The 23,772-nt window shown below is 40.8% G+C and overlaps 1 protein-coding gene across 5 annotated transcripts in view; it reads right to left on the minus strand.

The window, feature by feature from the left end:
* ldb2a (LIM domain binding 2a) overlaps positions 1 to 23,772 on the minus strand; it is a 75,305-nt gene that overhangs the window by 13,335 nt on the left and 38,198 nt on the right. For all 5 annotated transcript variants that reach the window (XM_010897194.4, XM_020045229.3, XM_010897192.4 and 2 more), the window contains exons 3-6: positions 14,518 to 14,690; positions 7,377 to 7,499; positions 5,288 to 5,371; positions 1,346 to 1,469 (exon numbers count right to left, since the gene is read on the minus strand). In XM_010897194.4, the coding sequence (XP_010895496.1) occupies positions 1,346 to 1,469; positions 5,288 to 5,371; positions 7,377 to 7,499; positions 14,518 to 14,690 (504 nt within the window). The remainder of the gene's footprint in view (positions 1 to 1,345; positions 1,470 to 5,287; positions 5,372 to 7,376; positions 7,500 to 14,517; positions 14,691 to 23,772) is intronic.

The raw sequence follows: 23,772 nt of genomic DNA on the forward strand, positions 1-23,772 counted from the left end.
AAATGTACGATTCGGTATATACACAGGTGAAGCTGATCCAGGCGTAGAATAACCTCACAGCCGACTTCTGACTAACATAACTACATCAAACAACACCACATAAAATAACAATGTGAAGAAATATGATCATAGAGGCCGAGCCCCACCCACCACGGGTATATTCAATGATTGGTCTGTCGTTTGGACATTACAACAGATTGGCTCAGTTTGGACAACAGTATGACATATATATATTATTATTCACTAATGCCCACAATAACCAATTTTTTAAAGGAGTTATGACCTTTTTGTTCTATAAAAAAAAAGAAGATATTGCTGAATGTGTGGAGCTAGGCAGATGTAGAATGTGTAGGGTGCATCTGTGTACCTTAAAATTACAGTATATTCAAAAGGCAACATCTGTGTATAAATTACGTCTTAAAAATAAATAATTACAGCACCTCATCGTGAGTCACGAAAAAGGGAAATGCCAATACAACACTGGTTAAACACAAACGATTCTGGATCCAAAAGCTGCTATCTGTTCTCACGCAGCAGATACATATTACATCTTAAATATTCTTGCTGATCCCGGACACTACAACATATGCTGTTGTCAAAGGTTTATCCCCTTGTGCACAATTAGACTTCGACAGTTCGTGCCTTTTTTTCCATGTGTCTAAAAGATTCTACGCTCATTGACAGCGAAAATGTCCAAAGTGAGAATTCAAACCTCAGGGGAACTATTAGCAAGGGAGTTGGATCTTGTAGTTTGATTACACCAGGCGCCCTTAATTAAACTTCAAAAGCCTCGCACATTGCATAGGTGGGAGTCAAAGGGTTTCTACTGGTGTTGCATTGAAAAATGTCTCGTCATGCTCCAGCGAACATAGCAGGGATTTTCAGGCCTTGAATATGTCCGAAACTCATGCTAATTTCTAATCGGGCTTCAAAATTCCACAGCTAGTAGAGGACAACTATTTTTCAAGAACCACACATCAAACAAAAAGTGTAGAGTTACACTCTATTAGACTGAACATTCCTAATGAATTCTGATAGATTTTCTAAGAATCAATTTTATACATTAAGACATATGCTTCAAATATAGAAATAAAATAATGGACCTTGTCTGTGTTCTGTCTTCCAACATGGCCTTATTAGAATTAGTCAACATAGCCACATTTTCATTAGGTCATCAGCTCACATAGTAGATACTGTATGTCACTATAATGACATTTTAATGCTTGCCCCATAGGGCTCTGGACAAACACTGTGAACTGTATAGGGAATAAGGTGTCATTTGGAAGCCAGCCCACTGACAGCTGTTTAGAACTGGGTTTGGTCACCGAGGCTGTGTAAACATTACCTGGCGGGGCGACCATTCTCTGCCACTTCTGGAACAGGCATGTCTTCAGACAGTCCCTGGGACTGAGGTTGTATGTCTTGTGCCTGGACATGAGCTCCTGCATTGGCTCCAGGATGACACACAGCTGTGGGTGATGGAGACCACACGTGCGTAGACAAACACACACACACACAAGCACAGACAAAAATGCTAATGTTAAATATGGTATAATGTTCACATGCACATTCAGTGTAAATTGAATCAGCAGTTTGGTTTAAGTGATTTTACAACTACATACAGTAAGTACTTTGCCTGATGCTATTTATTTTGGTATGATAGTGTAGATGTGTTTTCTAGCTACCAAGCCAATGAGGTACAAATCTGGTCAGCAAGTCTGTCTAGAAAGAGCATTGCATTGTGCATTTTGTAATAGATTTCTTTCAGCAAATTTTGCATGTCGCCTGCTACCTGTTTTCAGACTTGATTTACACTTTTTTCCTGCTATGTTTTTTATTTGTTAGAGTTTTAGTGTGGGAGGCAAGCAAGCATTTCTATTGTTTTTCTGGGGTAAGGATAAGCGTTAGAAAATACAGTGGATTCCTTTTTATCCTGCCCATATTTACACCCATCCAATGCTAAAACAAGCACTTTTCACAAATACCCGAGATAAAGACAGATGAAAAAACATCAAATTAAGTCATGGCACATTTGACCTGTTATGTTTAAGAATATTCAAGAACTTCTGAACTGAAAAAACAGTTCTGGATGACAGCCAAATGTAACACTGTTTAAAATCAGAGCTTAGATTAGAGGGATTTATTGTTAATATTAGGCCCATTATAACATTTTTATCTTCAAATAGGGCAATAAAAATAGCTTCTACAACAGACTGTGTATGTGTGTTCAACCAAATAAGATTTTCTGGTTTATCCTCAAGAAGACTGTAATCCAGAGAGGTGGTTGTTCTAATTCTCTAGCCTGAGGACATTTGTCCACAGATGGATAATGTGTTTTCCACGAACGCCTGGGAGGGGGAGTGGGGGGTGGCAAGGGTAGAAACCAGATCCTGTGCCACCAGGCATAGCTTTGAATACGCAGCCATCCTTGCCTGCCAGAACTGGAGACGTGACATGCAGTTCTAACCTGATTCTTAATGCTCTGCCAGGTTGGACCACTGGCTGAACAGTGGCACCAGACACAATCTCTGACGTGATGAAGCGATATTTCAGAAGCACTGTGGTCGAGGTGCTCGCTAGATTCGTCACAAAGGCGTCCTCCTGAGGTCCTGTCGCTTCAAAGACTTGTTAAATGCTTGCTGATTTTGCTGGAGAACAGTGATTCTGCTAATCTCCTCACTGTATCCATCTATGCGTCAGAGACGCACTTGGGTCCAACAAGCAACCTGCTGGAGGCCTTGGATTAAATTTGCTTCCACAAAATTCTGCATGCATGCAAAGCTTTCATCCAGTGACTTCAGGAAGACCTGTTGCCTCTGCTTTGCAACAGTAGCTGACTGCAAGTGTACCTCAAGTTGGAGAAGGCACAGCAGTACCTCAGACAGCTGTCACTTGGAAGGTCGGTCGGTGTGGATTGTGAACTGCAGAAGCGACACCAGTTCCTCTAGCTTGGTGCAGTTACCGTTTAGCAAGGTGTCCATAGATTCTGAGAAATGTAATTCAGGTGATGTTTTGTCTCAAGAAATCGCTTTTTCATGGTTGAGGTTATATTCCAGCATGTGGTGCAATCTCAGTCGATGGCCATGGTGCAATGTCGGACCTTTGCCACACTTTTGCCTCAATAGCACTCCAAACTTTTAAACAATGTGATATTGTGCCTGAAATAACGTAATGAAGGTAGATTTTTTGTTAAGAAATTTGAGGCATATCAAGCAATTTGGGCCTCATGGGAAATCATTGTCAAAATTGCGATGCCCACATACAGAAATATTGAAACATTCTTTCAAATAACTTCAAAGCGACTGCCTGTGTACAGCAAAGAAACCGCTGACCTTTTATATAATGAAGACACCTGGCGGTAACTCTAAACTGCTTAAGACAGCTAACAAGGTGCCCTGAATATCTGTTTACTCGGGAAAACAGTGATGGACTATGGAGTCATCATACACATTTATGCTTTACCCATAAAAGCAGTGAAATGTCTCTATTTCTGCACAGTTACCAATGAATCCGAGTTCTGATCAGTGGGCGCTGACCAGAACTGAGACCAATGGGTCAGTGGGTGCGGACCAGAACTGGGACCAACGGGTCAGTGGGCACTGACCAGAACTGGGACCAACGGGTCAGTGGGTGCTGACCAGAACTGACCAGAACTGAGACCAACGGGTCAGTGGGTGCTGACCAGAACTGAGACCAATGGGTCAGTGCCCATCAACACCAACCACACTATTTCTACAGTGCTGTTTAATAATCCCATTGGACAGCAGGCAAAGTGAACATGTATGAAACCCACTAAGCCCATGTACTTTCTCTGATACTGTCCTCTTGACATGAGTCTATCCCCTAGCTCAGGGAACAATCCCTGGATTTGAGCCTGAAAACCAGTGCTATTTTCAGGTTGAATGGTAGGAAGCCTGCCGTTCGGCTCTAATACATGGAAAGGCTTAAATACGCAGACTGAAAAAAAAGGCAGTTTTGACCCTTGGCCAGGAAACCGTCAGTCTCTTTGGGAAGAACTGATAAACGGTGGGAAACGCACAAGCGCCTTTCAAAAGACAATACAGATTTCCTTTTCCATTTCTGTGAGGAAAGGGCGTATTTGATTTGAACAGTGACACTCGGAGATAGCGAGAGAGGAATCGTTATGGCTCACTATGACGTGAGGAAGATGATGTGTCTACTCAAAGTAAAGTATGATATTGACCCCGCGGCGACCTCCAACAGTCAGCCAATTCCTCATTTGCCTCAAAGCTAAGTAGGATTTGTTGTTGAAAAATCGCAGGGGGTATTTCTGATTCGGATAAATGAGGTAAGTTGTGGAGGAGGGTGTCATTTAAAAAGATGAACCAACCCAAAAACAATAGCCGGTTAGTACTACACAAACAGACAACGGAGACATTTCCTATAGGTAATAGATATGTTGCCAATAACTGGAAGCAAGACAGTCTGCGTAATTCGATTTTTCAACAACCCAAAGAAATGAGGTGGTTGAAAAAATCTAGTCTAACCCCACTTCCACACTCCATTTCATAGTCTTCATAATAAACAGTGGCTCTTCCCTGTCTCTCCGCACAGCATTTCACAATTACGTGTCTCAACAGGGAGCGTTCATTAATGTTATGCTAATTTTCACAATCCAATTAATTCGCTCCCTCTCCCTTTTCTCACTCGCTTTTTCCCTCTTGTTCTCCCATTTGGAAGTCGGAGCTGTCACTCAGTCTTGGAATGAAAAGCACAAACAAAAGACGTCTGAAATACTGACTAATGTATTCCGGTGCAGGCTTCTGAGACTTTAACTAAGTATATGTTATAAATACACTGAGGATTGGACCAGAAAAGAAAACAAGAAGATCCATATAGGGGGAAGATGACTGATGTATTTATGTATGGTTCAGATTATAAAAAAAAAACATATTGTGATAGCTGTCAGTGTAGTCCGTAAATGTAATTATATTCTATATTCCATTCTGACATTCTCTAAATATCCTCTTTTATATGGAGGGCATGGAGGATATTTGTGGAGGGTATGGTCCCTGTATCAAGGTGATTGATAGATTGAGGGGTGTTGGGTGGTGTGGACGTGTGTGTCTGTGTGTGTGCATGTCTTTGTTTGTGTACCTTATGCAAGTCTGAAAGGAAGAAAGCAAGCGAGCGAGAAAGAAAGACTAAACAGAGCCACACCGACTCAGACCGAGAACAACAGAGAGACCGACACAGACGGAGAGGAGCGAGAGAAAGACGGCGATTGAATTAAAGTGTGTGTCAGAGAGACGGAGAGAGCTCTTACCCTGAGGTAGTTTAGGGTGAAGTTGGTGAGCCCCATGCGGGTGATGTTTTTGGAGAGCTGCTCTAACACCTGGGGGTCTTGTGCCTGAGGGACGGGGGAGGGAAGGGGACAGAGGGTAAGTCATACCATCGAGAAGGAGGGAAAACGTACAGAGTGCATTCCTATCGGCCGCTGACAGGGACATTTTCCGTGACACTTCTGAGTTTGTCCGTGCGGCAGCCATTGTTACTGAAGTAAACCCTGAACCCAAAAGCTGTTAGAACAGAACTGGTCCAAATACTTTGCATTAGGCGTCATTATTATGTGTACGAGCCCGATTACTCATCATTACATGTGGTTTGGTGAAGGTTATTCTACGAACGCTGCAGTTATTAATAGGACTTATTTAAAGGGATTTTCAGCTAAAATGCCATTTATCCTCCCAATCCGCTTTGCTCTTATATATCATAGTCTAGTCTCCGGTCAGAAAACGCTGTGTATTGACAAAGCAAAGATAGCCCGGACTGAGAAGCCTGGCGCATACTTCCTTTTCAGAAGCTTATGAAAAATGCATAGTTTCATCTTCACTGGCATCTTGGTCTGGAGACTTTCAGGAAAGAAAATATCACATCATTCTTTATTGTACACAGAGAGAGGGAGAACGTTGCTTAGCTTTTGCACAATATTGGATGAACTATGTCGATTTTAAACCAAGTGGTGTTGAGAAATTAGCATGTTTCCATGTGGATAACAATAAAACAGAAAAATCCAAACATGGGTTTCTGTTATTGTGTGATTTGAAATTGTTAAATGCATATCAATGTCAAGTAACCACCTCATTACTGTTTCATATTGTGAGAACCTATGACTCAAAAAGGTGTCAAACACTTTCTCAACCGTCGTTATTGTCTGCACAACTACATGGACTACCCATTCAAAAACAGAATAGCCTAACCTTGAAATACCCACAACACAAATGTTTTCCATTCCAAAAGCTGTGCTTTTACAAGCCATGAATGCTAGTGTAAAAAAAAAACTAACAGACTGTTGAGAATTTTATAACAATGTCTGCTATAGTTGCTTGTGTGTTAGTTTCTGTGTGGATGTGTGTTTGAGAGCACACATTCACGTGTGCATTTGGGGTTATATCTGCCTGTCAGTCTAAATTCAGTTTAAATTCAACGTTCCCACTTCCAGCCACGAATCTCTCTAGCCTTTTCATTAGCCGAGGCTATGATCAAAAGAACGAACTCACTTTAACACATCACTCGCATGCCTGTGAAATATCCGGCCAGGGCCCACAATACCCTGCTCTCCTGGAATTAGCAGGAATACCCACAGGGGCCAATTTAATGGTGTGTGAATTTCAAATAAAGATTTGGCAAAAAGAAGGAGGTTGGCTGTACGATGGACAACTAGGCTACTTTTTAAACACACCTATAGGCCCGGAGGGCTGGCCACCAAAAACTGAGTGGAGAATATAGGCTGTCTCTTTCAGTCATTGTTGCAGGCTTTCAGGTACACTATGAGATTATGTTATTATTGGTTATGGGCATATGGGAAGTGTATTTGATTCATAGGCCTATTCGTTCATGATGCTTTAGCGCACGAATATGATGCCGCACAAACACTAGTAAGTGCAACAAACATTTCAAATTATGTTAACATATAGAATTATGACAGCGCAGGAGGCACACTTTTCACTGCCTCTCCCTCTGTGCGACTTTTAAGTTTGTTACACTTACTAGAATTAAGCAGTTTCTTCATTTGACCTTGTTTTTTATTTTTTTGCTCAGTCAAAGGCCCTCTTTCATCCAAGCCTTCCTTTGATGTCTGCAAATAAATTGATTCATGAAATCCCCCCAAATTGGGACACTTTCCAAACTGCTTTCTATAGCTTTTAAATTCATACCCTTATGAATAACGGCTAAGTGTCGCGTTGAAGCCGGGGCGCTTGAAAGCCGAGGGAAGGGAACTGTGATTATTCGACACAACTGAATCGGAAACAGCCGGGTGGTCACATGTTGATGATGTCAGCCTGTGGGATGGAGGGACCGAATCTGTGTCCACCACGCAAAGCTGGCACAAACGATGATGTCACCCTACTCACGTGCATGGCCAGGATGCTGCGGGGGATGAGTTCTCTATACTGGCGGATGGTGAAGTGCCAGGTCTTGATCCTCATTAGGTCGTCGAAGGCAAATTCAAGAATCAGCCGGCCCTCTGTGCATACCTGTCCAAAAACAAAGATGAGCAAAGTGTTAATAAGGCGATCATAACACGTCACTGAAGCCAGGCATGAGACCAACGTTGCAGTATAATTCATGAACAGGTAGGCCTAGTCAGCTCCCTTCAATATTTTTCCCCCCCAAAATAGAAGTCGCTAAGTACATAATGGGCTACGGTTTACATCACCTAAGACATAATTTCCCAGGTTGAAATATTTCATTAATGATTAGTTATTTATGTCTCACTGGCACACGACGTCTGTGTATTTGGGTAATCACCACAGGGATCGCCTTTCAAGAGCCAGAAATAATTTTCAGAGAAAACTCAGCAGGAAGTCCTTCAGGTTGGAATTTGTTCAAGTTGTTTAGAATTGGGTGACTATTGTGAAGGGGCCTTTATTTACTCTCCCTTCATTTACCAGGTCTGTTCTTGTTCCTCTTATTTTATTCCTTGCACACACTCTGGAAGATGATGTTGAGAGGAGCATGTTTACGGCAGGGACAAAAGAACTTTGGGTCAGAGAGTGGCCAATTAAGAGTCAGAGAGAAAGAGAAAATGTGCGTGAGACCCCCCCCCCCAAAAAAAATACACATTGGCCCCCTTTTGCTGGATTCAGTGTTGTCGGGGTCCTCGCTGTTACCAATGTTTTGTTGCCGTGGCAACCAGACGGAGGGAGAGAGTGAGCGGCAAAAAAAAATAAAAATCAGCTGATTAGTTGGCATGGCAACCGAAAAGATGTAATCCCGGCAGACACACTCTAATCAATGCCCCCAGCACAGATGGTCTCTAGAGGATCAACAAGAAAGAGGCTGGCGGGCGTACAGGCCTCATCACGTGGTTTCATTCTGCAATGCTGGAAGAAGAAAAAAAGAGGAGAAGGACAAGAAAAAAAGGGAAAATGTTTTCCTCTGCTGGCTCCTACCGTTGACTATATCATTTAACCTGCTCTGGTGGTACACTCCAAGCTACTTAAAAATGGGAGGACGCTTCTTTAGTGTAATCCTGAGCTGTTCTGGCCATTTAGATTAAGTCGGACGTCTGAACCACTTTTTTCCCCGATAGTTCTCGAGTTAACAGTTAGTCGTTGGTGGACGCTGTTTAGTCTGGTAATGTGGTGTTCTTTGGATAGATTAGTGCAGATTAGACAGAAGCAATGTTTCGAAATAATCCTGAATGTTTGGACAATGGAAAGAGCTTTAATTCTAGTTTGATTAGGGTTCCAGCTGTTTCACAGATTAGTAAACCCTGGCCTCACAATACAATCCCGACCACAGAAGTATGTGAATACGACATTTATCTACAAAATGTGTTATACTGTTTAAATGGAATAGGTTTTAAAACATCATATTAACTATTGGGAAAACATTCTGTTGAGGAAACCATTAAAACGGGCTGTGGAGTGGCAGCGGATCTGACGTTTTGGGGATCTTTAGGCCAATGGACATAAATCAGGTTTTCTTAATGCTTCTGCAAATATGAGTGGATATGTATCTTTTATATGTGCAGACAACAGGCTACAGATGAATAGTACCAGTTACAATAAGTAAAATCAAAACGGAATTAGTGTCACAGGATCAAAAAGGTAAGGATTACAGTATTCCCACGTAACAGAACCAGATTATTGCATAGTATATTGTTACTGTATTTAGAAATCTGGGCAAAAATCCCCCCCAAAAAATCCAAAAGTAATATAAAAGAAATTGACATAATGAATGAAAAATACTTACATTTTCATTATAATATTAATAATACTTACGGTTTGAAATACATCAGAAAGGTTTGGGAACTTCAGAAATAAATCAAGGAAGGTCAGACAATATTTGTTCTTTTGTGTAGGAAAGAATATACTCATTGAATATGTCTTTAACCCCCCAGACTGATTTATTGCCTTTTATTTATTTTATATTTTATTTATCCTTTCTTACCCACTGTTCCTCTCTTATTTCTTCATCAGTTTTGTCGTATACCTAGCCCTGTCTCATATCAACAACTCTCAATGAATTTAGGAGAGCTGAAGATTGCAATCCTTCCTCCCCTGCCTCCACGCCAAGCCATTCAGGTTATTTCCACACTGCTCTTCGAACCCAGAAATGACATGTTGCTCAAATGACAACCTCAGTTACCTGCGCAGGCTCCCTAAATCCCTTCTGACAATCACTCCCTGGGAAATGCTAATTTGCACAGCCTATGAGGCTTTCCATGAAAACAGCCTAGTCAAGGCTCAAACCCAGACTGTGGGGGTCAGCTTGTTACGTTGAAAGAGTTCCACCATGGAGGCTGTGCCTATTCCCTCTCTGTTTTAATGGGGTCAATATATTGTAGGGTACAACATTCATGTTAGAAACATGTTTGTATACCGCTATTTGTTACAGCTTCAGTTAGTGGCTTCTGGATGTTAGTAACATAGTACGTACGACAAATGCACATATTTTTCCCAGTTTTTCTCACAACCCAATTTTCACAACAGGTGACCCCACTTAGGTTTGTGACATCTAGATTGGGAAATGTTACTCTACATGCACATTCCTGTGACAATTATGAATGAGGTGTTTATGCAGAATAACTATGCATATGCAATAACTATGCAGAATTGCAAGTTGAGTAATTATCATTCACAATTATATTTGATTTCATTTGTTGTTTTGTTTTAAAGTGACACCATACTTTATTATTATATTTGGTTCAATGACATTAATATTTTTTCAGCTTTGATAAAACTTTTTGAAACAAGCACCATTGATCACAGTAGCCTGTTCTCTACTAGTAGAGCATAGACTGAGTTCGGCAAATGCATATGAAGCACCGGAAAGCTGCAGATTATTTAGTAAGATGGACTAAACAGCCTGAAAAAGATGGATCTACAGCTAATGGCTATAAAATGTATTAAGTAGGTTAAAAAGGCTGTAAGCAAAAAGAGGTCATGTAAATTGACAGAAATATTGTATAAAATAAACAACCTACATTTAACGTTTGACAAACAATTTGACAAACAATTGACAACTAAACCTCCACAGTTGAGATTATTTATCGGTTGTCCTAAGCAATAAGGCATGAGGGTTTGTGGTCTCTGGCCAATATGCAGCAATGAAGAGCTATTCTTAGCCATGTCACATCCAGAGTTCCTGGATACAGCCCTTAACTGAGGTATGTTGGCAATATACCACAAATGCAATTATAACAGTATAAAATTGTGATGTATACAGCCAATTAAAAAGTGTGTGTTTCGATTCCTGAATGCTGATTGGCTGAAAGCCATGATATATGAAAGCAATGAGGTATGAGAGGGTGTGGTATATAGCCAATATACCACGACTAAAAGCTGTTCTTAAGCACAATGCATTGCGGAGTAACCATGGTAAATTGGCAATATGAGATGCGTAACTGCTCTTATAAACCGGATACCAAGGCAAATAAGTGATGTAAAGTCATACCAGCAGTATACAGACTCATGACTAACAGCCAATCAGCATCCAGGATTTAAACCACCTGGTCTATAATAGATGATATACCACAGGTATGACATGACATCCTTTTTTACCGCTCTTACTGTTTTGGTAACCAGTTTATAACAGCAACAAGGCACCTCAGTAAGCGCCGTCTCCAGGCACTCCACAAGGTGTTGTGCCTAAGAACAGCTCTTAGACACGGCATATGGGACATATACCACACACCTCATGCCTTATTGCATAAATATACCACAACTTTCAGCCAATCAATATTCTAGATTCAGTTAAAATATTTTCTATGCTGTCACCTTGAAGAACAATCTCTACTCTTACAATGCCACACTTCACAAAAAAAATCACACTTCACACGCCTGTATGAAAAGTAGAAGTAGCTGAATAAAAACACAGTCCATGAAAAAGTACTGCCCCCACAGAGAATCACCATTGATTTAAGATGCCTGTAATAAATCTTCAGAACATTTGTTTTGGTCAAGGAATCTCAACCACAAATTCTAGAACCAGAGAGTTACACAGCATCACCACTTCCTTGTGAGACAGCATTCTTTTCTTTATGTAGCCCCTTTGCAGGCCTACAGCCTTATTCATAATGGATTAGGTTTAAATATCAGCATGATTGAAAGGTGTACATTATTGAATGTGAGTGGAACAAAGCATTAACACTTACATTATAATACATAATCATATACATGCATTATCTATAAGGCCTTAATGACATTAAAAACACATTATTACACTGTTATTATGTCGCAATTCATCAGCATAATCAATTCATCACCATTATCAATTAAAAACAAATTGCCTTCAGCCAAAACAGTTAAATAAACAAATGAGAAATCAACTGAAAGAGATAATATCACTGGCTGAGAAACTAGCCTGATTCTTTTTCTACAATCCCTCTGGGTAGGGAAGGTCCACTCAGCTACAGTAACAAGTGCATTGGCCCCAATGCTAAAATGCTACATCCACAGAATCCCAACCTCATTCTTCTGTCCCTGCATGTAGTGAAGGCCCGCTGGGCTACAGTAACAAGGTCCTTGGCCACAATGCTACAATGCTACATCCATATAACCCTCCCCCCATTCTTTTCCCCCCACAGGTAGTAATGTCCCACTGGGCTACAGTAACGAGGTCCTTGGCCCCAGTGCTACATTCAAAGAGCCCAGGTATAGTGGAACCTGCTGGGTATTGAATGGAGCTTCTGGGATAACATAGAGGTACAACAGGGGGTACCTTCGTCCAAAAACCAATACTCCCGCCACACCTAAATACCCACACAAGCACAGACACTTATTACCAAACACACGCCAACACACACGCCTGCACACACACAGACACACAAACACACATGCACGCACACGCAGACACACACACACACACACACACACACACACACACAGGTTTTACACATCCAGATTACTCCCAGCGGGTTCACTGGGCCTTTTCCCTACAGGATAAAGAAGCAGCCTGGAATGATTTCTCCAGGGATGAGAATTGGAGGGGGTGGAGGGGTGGAGGGAGGGGGAAGACGGAACGAGGCAGAGAGCTGATTGAGATTCAGTGCTCCAGTGCCAGAAGCCTGGATGGGAGCTCCCGGAACGTGCTCTGTTAGTGGAATTTATTTTAATGAATTCATTTTACCCTTCCCGATTTTGTTAAAGTTTAAATGGGGCGGTTGAGAAAATGTTTTGTTTACCCTGTTTGTGTGTGAACTGTTTTACTGCACTTCAGCTGTTTCTGTTTTATGATTACGTTTTCAACTGAATTTGGTTGTATGCACACTATAACCATGGTGATTAGGATTAGGATATCACTGGATTTTGGGTAATAGATATTGTGCAGGTATCTGGTGTGAGCTGCAAAATCAAGGTGTGTAGAAAAAGTCCCTCTAGCTAGCCTCACTAAGATGAGACCCGGTTTAAAAAAAGACAGTTAGAAAAAATTATTCTAACAAAATTGGCCATCGGAATCAAACATTGCTTGATTCTCCACACTAAAAATACTTTTATCTCTTCAGCTTTGAGTAGAGTCCCAAAAACCTGAAGAAATATGGCATGGGTACAGAATATGCATGAAGGTTACAGAATATGTATGTAAAATGTCCCTAATGTCACCAATCCGGTCCGCTCCAGATCCTCCCTTCCTGCGCTCTGCCTAACCTGTGTACTAAACACAGGTGTACTAACAACCGGTGTACTAACCACCGGTGTACTAACCGCAGCTGTACTAACCGCAGGTGAACTAACCACCGGTGTACTAACCACTGGTGTACTAACCGCCAGTGTACTAACCGCAGGTGTACTAAACGCAGGTGTACTAACCACCGGTGTACTAACCACCGGTGTACTAACCGCAGCTGTACTAACCGCAGGTGAACTAACCACTGGTGTACTAACCACTGGTGTACTAACCGCCGGTGTACTAACCGCAGGTGTACTAAACGCAGGTGTACTAACCACCGGTGTACTAACCACCGGTGTACTAACCGCAGGTGAACTAAACGCAGGTGTACTAACCACTGGTGTACTAACCACTGGTGTACTAACCGCAGGTGAACTAAACGCAGGTGTACTAACCACTGGTGTACTAACCACTGGTGTACTAACCACCGGTGTACTAACCGCAGGTGTACTAACCGCAGGTGTACTAAACGCAGGTGTACTAACCACCGGTGTACTAACCACCGGTGTACTAACCGCAGGTGAACTAACCACCGGTGTACTAACCGCCGGTCGGCACCACCAGCAGTCGTTCTGAATGCACCCCACTCCTGCACACCTGTTCCCTGTTACCAATCACCAAGGACACTTTTAAGTTGCTCCCTTGTTTGTACCCACTGTGGATTGTTGTTTGTGCTTCGTTATAGGTAGGCTTTTGCCTACCTGTTATTGATAAAATGATATCCGTTGATTGCTTTTTGTCTTCTCCTTTTTGTTCGGTTGTCCTCACTTCCCCTCGTTACAATGTCAGATTGGTTAGATGGCTTGAAATACATTCATACCTTCTCAATAAACTCTAGATTTTGTCTCATACAGTTTGAGATACATAGACTCAGCCAGCTCTAACCATTTTGGGTCCCTGAGAAAACGTGGGGCCCCCTCTCCCCAAATAGGAGGGGGCTCCCTAGCGACCGCTTATGTCACTTATTCCTGGAGCCGGCCCTGCATAAACTACACTAGTCCAAAGCTAAGCTCCAGAGCATATTCCCTGACAAGTCTCCCATATATGTCGAGCTTCCGAGGGTACACAGCTACACAGGTTTGCCTTAGGCCGTAGCCTACGCAGATAGTTACAAACTGTTCTTTACATGGAACTTTTCTAAATGACACCGAACGTTTGCATTTTCATTCCAGTGTCTTGGTCCCCAGAAGTAAATAAAATACATTAGAAAGGTATCAAAAGACCAAGCTGATCTTTGACGTATAACCACCTAATTTGTAAAATCCCCAGAAAAAAAAATGTGGCTTCCTGTTATGGGTGCTGTACACATGGCGAGTTATTGCCTCATAAATGATGAACGATTTTAATTCAGGTTTCTGTCCGGAGGTCAGAGTTTACCTTTGTAAACATTGGTTTCCCATGCTGCGTGACCATGGTGCACTGATCACAGTCCACGGTAATGCAGGAGTTGTGGAAGGACTCCTTGGAGTGTTTGAGGACGTAGTACAGGTCAGTGACACCACCCTCGAACACTGTGCTGAAGTAGCGCGGGATAAGCGTTCGTCCAATAGCTGCAAAACAGAGATAAAGGTGGGGTTGTATTAATAATTGAAATATGGAAATATAAAGTGAAGGTTGTCTGTGGGAAAAAGAAGGAAACATAGGATGGAAACTCTAGTTCAATAATCAAGGAAAGGTATTGGCTAGCCATGGTAATGTGTGGGTAGCTGTAAGCACTAGAAAAGACCAATAAAGGAAAGTGGTACACCATTTATGCTATCTGGTTTAAGCCATTGCTAAACTGTTTGCCTATTTGTGAAGCATCCACACAGTATAAGATAAACCATTTGATTTGAGCAAAATACAGGTTCCTTCAGTTGTTTGCCTATTTAGTAGAACTTGGATAATCAGGTCAGAAAGGAAGGCTGTGAAAGGTTACTAGAGAACGCTAAACGAACTCTAAGAGGAGGAACGGCGTGAATTTATGTTTGACAAAAACAAGAGAGAGAGAGAGAGAGAGCGAGAGAGAGAGAGAGAGAGAGAGCTATGAAAAAAGAAAAAGTATGTCAGTGTCTTTTGGCCTGGGGCTTTCTTGTTATATCTTCTTTTTTATTCTCTTCTCTGTAGGCTAGATTTCTGTTAAAAGGTATACAATAGATGATTTAAAAGGATTCTGCTTTTTGGATACACTGTGACATTATGCAAAACAGAAAAGATATCTCTATCACATTATAATTTTATGTCAGTGTGGTGAATTCGTAACCAGGGAAGAAGAAATACATACAAGAACACAGCACACTGTAATAGAGGGAATAATCAGACTGATTATATGCGTTTTGAAAGAGCAGAAAACAAAAAGGCTGAAATATGAAACACAATTGTAGGACAGCCTAAAAAAATGAATAATCATAGTTTTTGTTTGTGTTTTTGTTCCAGAGCAGCCATATTGGAAGACAAAAAGACCTACAAACAGAAAATACATAGAATAAAAGGAGCTTGTTTTTTTTTATCAAAAGAAGCACCACCTGTTGAAAATCCGTTATTCTCACTTTGCCTCTGTGAAACAAGCTTGTGGTACTCTACATTTCCCTCATGTCGAATATTCATCATTATAGCATTGCCGGCAAAATGGGCCGCTACGTTATCCAGCATGGCTCCTGATTCCGAGAAGAAATAATCCATCTTACAGTCAACACTCTGTTTGGTGGAATTATGTTCCACTGTTCCACCGAGGGAACAAAGCCAGAGAAATAAAACGTCATTTAGAACCCCCCACCCCCCCAAAGACAGTAGTGGCTGAGACATACAGTATGACTGTGCAGGGAGGGAGCATTGGAGAGAGTGAATGAGAGAGAGAGAGAGAGAGAGAGAGAGAGAGAGGGCGAGAGAGCTAGAAAAGGGAAGTACCCGTGACTGGTGTGTTCTTTCAAATTCGATAAAGTCGGGCATGACTAAATAAACACATAAAATGTTTGGCAGTGTGTGAGCAATTGGCTAGAGGATGGATGGGGGGAGGGTGAGTAGGGGCTGGAGGGAGGGAGGGAAGAGCTGCAGGCCCCAGCCGTTGTGTGTATAAATGACGCGCTCCCCCTTGGTTGAAAAACAAAGTGAGCACTAGGAGGGGAGAGGACTGCTAATGCGCTGAGAGAGGGAACGAGAGATGGAGACAGATGGAGAGTGAAAGACAGGGACAGACAGAGAGAGAGAGACTAAAAGAAGTAGAATAGAGGGAGATATAGATGGAGAGGGGGGGGGAAGAGATGGAGAGAAAGCGTCAGAGAGAGAAGAAGAGAAAGAGGTAGAAAGAGGGGAACAGAAGACAAATAAATAACAAAATAGGCAAAGATAATCAAAGGAGAAAACAGTAGAATGAAAGAAAAAAAAATGACCAAAGAGATGGAGAAGTCAGAGAAAGAGAGAGGAGAGAGAAAGACATGAGATAGGAGAGGGAAAAAAGATACACAGACATGCTTCTCGCACACCTGATCAAGCCAGTGACTTCAGTGCTGTAGAGGCTTTGCATGAGAAGCTTCGACCAAAACATATCCAGCAAAATAACCCAGGTGCAAATACACCCAAGACATGCTGATAGAGAGCTTGTAATAGCAGGCCTGGTTAATAATGTGCAATTTCAAGCTCCATAGTCCAGTTTTCCCCTACGTCATTTTGAGGAGGGGTGCGAAGAGATATCTTAATAGTTCACCCGAATGCCACAAAATTTCACATTGGTTTCCTTACCCATTGGTTTCCTTATGCTGGTGCATAATGAAACAATTTGAGCCATTAAAACTTGAATATTTCATTTGTAGTGAGCCTAAATAAACATCCCAGGTTTCCCATCAAAATGTCCATGCACTTATATGTGTAAAATCAGTTCATGTTAGGGGAGAGAGTGAAACAGAGAAAGTGGATAGAAAGACAGATGAAGAGAAAAGATGAGTAAGAGGGAAAGAAAGACAGGGATAGAGAAAAGGAGAAAAAATAATCCCTGTCATGTGTATTTGTGTAATTTTGGTAGTACTGTCCCTTTAAGGCAATGGCATTACGATGTTGGGGTATAGTGGGTTGGGAGTGACAACAGAGTTAGGCTGTGTGTTTGTGTTTATATTTCTTTTTGTTACTATTAAAAAGTAATGGGTCTGGGACATGGTGAGTCTCTTACAAGCCCCAAGGTTATTCAGATGATTCCCACTTACAATTAACAGCACTACATAGTACTGTAATGGAAACCTCCAGCTCGCAAACAAACTCTCATTTCTGTTGAACATGTCTATTCTTTCCCAGGCTGTTTATCTCTCTTTCTCACACTCTCTCTGTCTCTCTCTTCCTCTCTCTCGCTTTCCTCCCTGTCTCCTTCGCTTTCTCTCTTTGGCGCTCTCCTTCTCATTCTCTCTCATTCTCGTTTCCCTCGCTCTTCCTCAACACCACGGTGATTGGCCCGTTTTCACACTCAAGAGACGGGATTAGGCGTCTCTTGTTTGGGCAAACACGACGAGCAACATATGCCTCTCAAGGAATGTGTACCCAAACACGCAATTTACAAATAATTAACGCCGTGTTAATTAGCCACATTAATTCATGCCACTTTGTGGGATTGTTTCCCTCGCGAGTCCTCAGGACCGCTGCCAGAAGCCCGAGCCAAAATGACGTGCGAGAAACAGTTTCCGAGCTTCTAGCGAAAGAGGGGCGTCTGGAAGAAGGGGGCCGCCGGGCTGCCTTTGCACTACATCTAGTGAGCACATGCTTGCATGTAGACTGCGCCTGTGTCTCTATGTTTGTGTGTGGCAGGAGGAGGGGGTTGTGTGGGTGTGTATGTTTGTGTGGTGGGGGATGGGTTTAGGGTATATGTTTGTGGTAGGTGGTTAAGGTGATGTGTGTGTGTGTGTGTGTGTGTGTGTGTGTGTGTGGAAACTCGTAGGAGGGAAGTGGGTTGGTGGAAAGGAGAAAGACAAAAAATAGAACAATGCATTAAGGCATGTCCTTGAAGCATGTCATGTGACCACACAGAGGCACACCCACATTTGTATCAATTAAATCTCTTGGTTGAATAAAGGATAGATAGCTCATCCTAGGTTTCTCTACTTTCACTAACTGAAACATGCATCAAGCTCGTCATTTTAATAGCTTTAAAATAGGCATATTCTTCTTTTCTCTCCCAGTAACTTTTCCCCAGGACCTTAGTGCAAAAGAGAAAGTACTGCATTATGCCTACCGCCAAACTTCCTGCAAAATATAGGATCATAAAAGTAAGGGGGGAACGATGTATTCAGTTAGATATTTTCCATAATGACGTACTGTTAGATTTCTTTTGGTCTTAGATTTTTGTTATGGTTTGGGGTTTTATTACAATTACTGAATGAGAAAACTTGTAAAAAAACACTATATTTTTAAGTGTAATTCCCCTTTAATAGAGCATCTGGCCCTTTAATTTCACATTTAGCGGCATATGCATGTGCTGTCTAGGTACATTCTGTAGCAGACTGCTACTGCCATTTTATAAAAAATAAAAATAACCGTTACAAATGATATACACTGCTTAATCATGACAAGTTCTGTCAAGTAATTCTACATTTGGTGAGAGTTTATGTGGTGTGCAGGATTACATAAAATAAACCACATAAATTGCCACTCCTTTGGGACCAAAATGACTATCCATCATTTACAATTGCAAACATTTACACACATTAACCGAAAAGTGTTAATCCATGGGGGCTGATGCCTCTATCATGGGGTTCAGCATGTTTGCTGTTGCCTTATATCAATTGGATCTCCTGGTTAAATAAAGGGTTATCAGAAAATGAACATTAAAAGTCCACCATTTACCAACAACTACTCATTGAGTACAGGTGGCAACAGCTGAATCTGATAGGTAAAACTTCCTAGAACTATTATTGATCCATTCAACATATTTCTGAAGTTGACACAGTCTGCCAAAGTATCGAAAAAAAATCACCTGTTGCTACATTTTTGGTAATTTTTTGAAAACACTAGCTAAACAAGGCAAAAAGGACAGAGAAATTGGGACGGTTGAGGTGGGATTGTTCCCTTCTCTCAAGGGATGAGTATGTGCTTAGACCACCAGATTGCAGTACCTGCAATTAGTTCGCCTTTGACATTTAAAGGGGAAGTACGAAAATGTTTACACGTTGACATTTTACGCTGTCTCCAATTTTAGTTCATTGTCTTTGTATACAGTATATTTTGTTTTGTTCCTGGTAAATTTGTAGTCAATAACTAAAATTTTGCCATTAAATAAAATGCACCAATGGCCATGTGAAATAGCTGAGCAATATAGTATTTTAAAATTCAGATTTGTACCCAGTTAACAGTTACTGTATATCAAATATCATAAACCTGACTGGACATCACTTTAGTTTCAGGATGTTCAGCAGTGATCATGTCATTACTGTGAACCGCAGCAGCATGGACAGAAAGAGGATGATTAGACAGAAAATGCATAGGAGCAGAATCCCACAGAATCAGGGCAAATTAAAAAGGGAAAAAGGCGAGAAAGTAGAGAGATACTCAGTGGGCGATTATGCAGCAAATGCAGCTTTCCGCACTGCAGACAGGGACGCATGGAAATGAGAGTAAGGCAGAAATGGGAGACAACTCTATAGAGTATCACAAGCATGTTTTATTAGCTGCCAGGACTGCATATTTAACTAAAAGGCCTTTGTGCAAGTTGAAGTTGATGTTAAGGATAGAAATCTAACATTAAGGCAACATTTTCCAAATGTTCGCCATGGAATCAATGGTCCTCATGTTATGAAAGTTCAAAGTAACAGCATATCGACAACGGCACTAAAACAAGATATTGAATCCCAGATACAGTGGAAAAAAATGATTGATGTATTGATCGTTTTGGAAAGTGTGATTAATGACTGATGAGATCGGTGCTAGCCAACTTAACAAAACAAACTGGTCATACTATTGACCCGACTTTTTAGACTGTATCTCCAGGAGCAATAGTCCTTAAGATAACATAACATTTTACATTTTAATCATGTAGCAGAGACTTATCCAGAGTGTACAGTTTGTTCATTCCTAAGAGATGGCTACGTTTGACAATCACACAACTCAGTAGAAGTAAGTACATTTTACTCAGTGTAGTAGCTGCTGTATAACTGACAATGCTAATCGGCTGATAGCTGTTTGTTATTCATGATCATCTGGAAACAAAGTCTGTTCAGTATGAGTACATTTGATATTTCTTTCAGTGTCCTATGCCAATCTAGCAACAATGTCTGACAGAAAATAATGCTTCTGTTTCCCTGCATTTATGACACGAATCCCATTCAGGTCCTGGTACTGATAGCAGGGACGTCACTAGAAAATAATGGATGGGGGGGCTAAGCCTCGTTTTGGGGGTCTGGGCATACTCCCCAAAACATCTTTTCATCATATATTTTTTAAGTAACAATGGATGTAAAATCTATCAAAATAAGGTTATTTTTGGTTAAAAGTATACCTGTCTCATAGTTTGTGTTAGACACTGATCTAATATGACTAATTTCAAAAACAGATTCAGTCATTAGCCCTTTCAACTCGGAATAAAGACAATAAAAAATGTATCATAATTTAAAAAAATATACATGATTCAATGTTGAGTCAAAACCACACCAGTTGTTGTGAGATATCGCATGGGCTAACGAGACCTAAGGACCTACCTACCAAATTTAGTTACGAGAGCCAGGTGAAAATAATGTTGAGTCCCGTGACTTTGAAAAGTTAACATAACCAATTCCTTGTTATAGCGCCACAATCTGGCCAAACAACATACTTTTGTAAACACCACAATTCTATGGCAAGATGTATCACTCACCCAAAACTCAGGCTAGTAATGTGTGAGATATTGGGTGTGACGTACAGGTACGTATATGTACGGAAGGAAAAAGTCAACAGTCCCCTTCAGATTAAGGTAGACAACAAAGCGCAGATTGCTGTCAGGACAGGTAAAGGAAACCAATGTGACATTTTGTTAATTAGGTGAGCAATCACTCTGACAGTGGAATTTGTATAGGCCACAATAACCTGTCACCATTGGGACAACGGTTAAGGTCCGTCGAGAGAAAGGGACCATATCTCATAACAGCTGACTTTAATCAAGATAATCAAACTGAACGTATCATTTTTATGAGTGTATATTTTATAGGCCTACAGCTCTTTTTACAGTAGTCCCAATGAGATTTACAGTAACTAGACCACTGTACAGGAAGAAAAACCTGTAGTAACATGGGACCCGAAGCAAAATTGTATAAGTTTGAAGTACACGTAAAGATATTATGAAGGCTGGTATAAATATGCCAGTATTCACATTAAAACAACAGTATGAAAAGTAATAGTGCCTTGTTAGTAGCTGAAATCATGTCGATATAGATGGAATTTAGTTCAGGAAGAGGAACCAAAAAACTTCATGCAAGCAGCCGTGCACACACACATAAGAATGTGCACATTTTCACCAGTAGACACACGCATACATGCACACACTCACACACATACATGCACACACTCACACACATACACTGCTAGAATGTGGGAATCACTGCCCAGAACATGAAATATTAATAAGTCATACAACTTTAATTCAATCTCTGTGCTCTCCTTCTTTCTCAACTCTCTGTGTTCTTTCTCTCTCCCTCTCACTTCTCTCCCTTTTTCTCTATTCCTCACTTCTTTCTCATTCTATTTCCCTCTCTTTCCTCTCTCCCCCTCCATCTTACTCTCTCTACCCCTTCTCCTTGATCTCTTTCTCCTTTTTTCCCATTTTCGTCTCTCGTGAATTGTACCACTCTCGGTCTGCTTCTTTGTGTGGCAAACACTTCTCCTAAACCCACTCAGATAGTGGCAATTAGCAAATTCATTAAGATCCTAACACAATTGTCAAAACACATTAGCGAAGGAGCATCATTAAAATGTTTGGCACATTTTAGAGAGCAGTAACAAAATTGAAGCGCCAACTGTAAACATTTTTAAACTTGCTTTCAGCATTCAGCTATTGTGGTTTGCTATTTTCAATCACTCAAACTGTGTATTTTTTTGTATTTCGACACAGACAAAAAAATGGCTAGAGTGAATCTACCAAGGCCAAAGCATGAAAGAAATATGTGATGTTGTTAAAAATGTCTGTTATCTATTGGAGGTCAAATAAAAAGGTAGATTTTCATAATATGTTTTCATAATACAACACAAAGTGAATAAATGTAGAGTAATTTCCTAAATCTTAGCTTATTCCAAAAAGGAGTCCTAAAATTACCCAGACAATATTATTTGCACCTAATAGAAGTAATTTGAATTATAATTTGATCTCAAGGTGATTCTATTTTACTTTCATGTGAACCTGTGGGGAGTTGCAGGTGTCTGCAATATGAAAATCGCTCATTCAACCACTTTGAATAGAGCAAATGACACATCCCCTTGTTTTGTGTCACTTTATGTACTTTCATAAGCATTGAGAAAAGAAAGAAAACCAGAGAATTGTAAGACACAAGATTGTAGCTAAGCAGAGACAATCTCATGGGTATAAGACTATCTCTGGAGAGCTTGTCTTGTTGTTACTGTATGTAATGCTACCAAGACGTTTAGGGCCCATTCCACTGTAGTCAACCTCCCTGGATGGGGCCGAAAGTGACCACTTGACAGAAGATTGTAGCCACTGATTGTTCAAATGGTTGAGAAAGCACCTCCACCAACTGTCACACATATTCAAGCTGACTTTCAGACACAGGGTACGACAATATCAACTCACACCATCCGTTGACACTCTGTGAAAGGGGGTTGAATCTGAAACCAGTAATTGGGAGGCACCCTTGAAATCTGTGAGAACAGGAGTTGTTTGCACTAGAAGAGTGGGCCAAACTGTTAGCCCAGAGGTGCAGGAAGCTCATCCATGGGTATAAGAATTGATTCCAGTTATTTTTGGCAAATGCTGTACCACCAAAGAGTCTCTCTAAGTGGACAATAATTTTGTCAATGCCAAATCAAAAAAGGTTCTGTAATATTAGTTGTGAAATGTCGACATATTTATAGAGAAAATTGTGATTTATCTGAAGAAAGTGAAAGTGTGGTGGAATACGTCTGCCAAAGCAGTTGATAGGGGTATGTTCACTCACTGCCAGTGAAAAGGTGCCAATACTTTTGGCCCCAACTATAGGACAAATCCAAGCAAACAGGTGCTGTTCAAACGATCACAAACACATATATATACATATACTTTTTTTTTTTTAAACATTTTGGAAAGATATTGTGTTGTGTGATTTTGTTTCTTAAAAACCCATAAGTTATCACATAATGTTATTATCAACATAAGAGATCATATTTTTGTAATCTTCTTGAAAATGAAATCAATAACCAACGCAGTTATCAATGGTAAAATAAGAAATGTTTCAAATCTTTAAATTATATGCAATGTCTTCATATTTGACTACCACTTTTGCTTAATAACAGTGTGGACATTCCTCCAGTGCTGTAAACCAACCTAAGGATTTCATTATCTAAAATCTTTTTTGATTGATGCAAAAAGAAACTCAACATGATATTGATGAAAGATTCATTTCCACAGTCATGGAAGACCTCTCTCCTGCCTCCCTTCCTAAGCATCTGGATTCTGCTTTTGATTAAATACAACCCTTAGTGTTGGAAAGAGCAATTATT

Source organism: Esox lucius, chromosome 4 (assembly GCF_011004845.1).
Source record: "Esox lucius isolate fEsoLuc1 chromosome 4, fEsoLuc1.pri, whole genome shotgun sequence".
Lineage (NCBI taxonomy): Eukaryota > Metazoa > Chordata > Actinopteri > Esociformes > Esocidae > Esox > Esox lucius.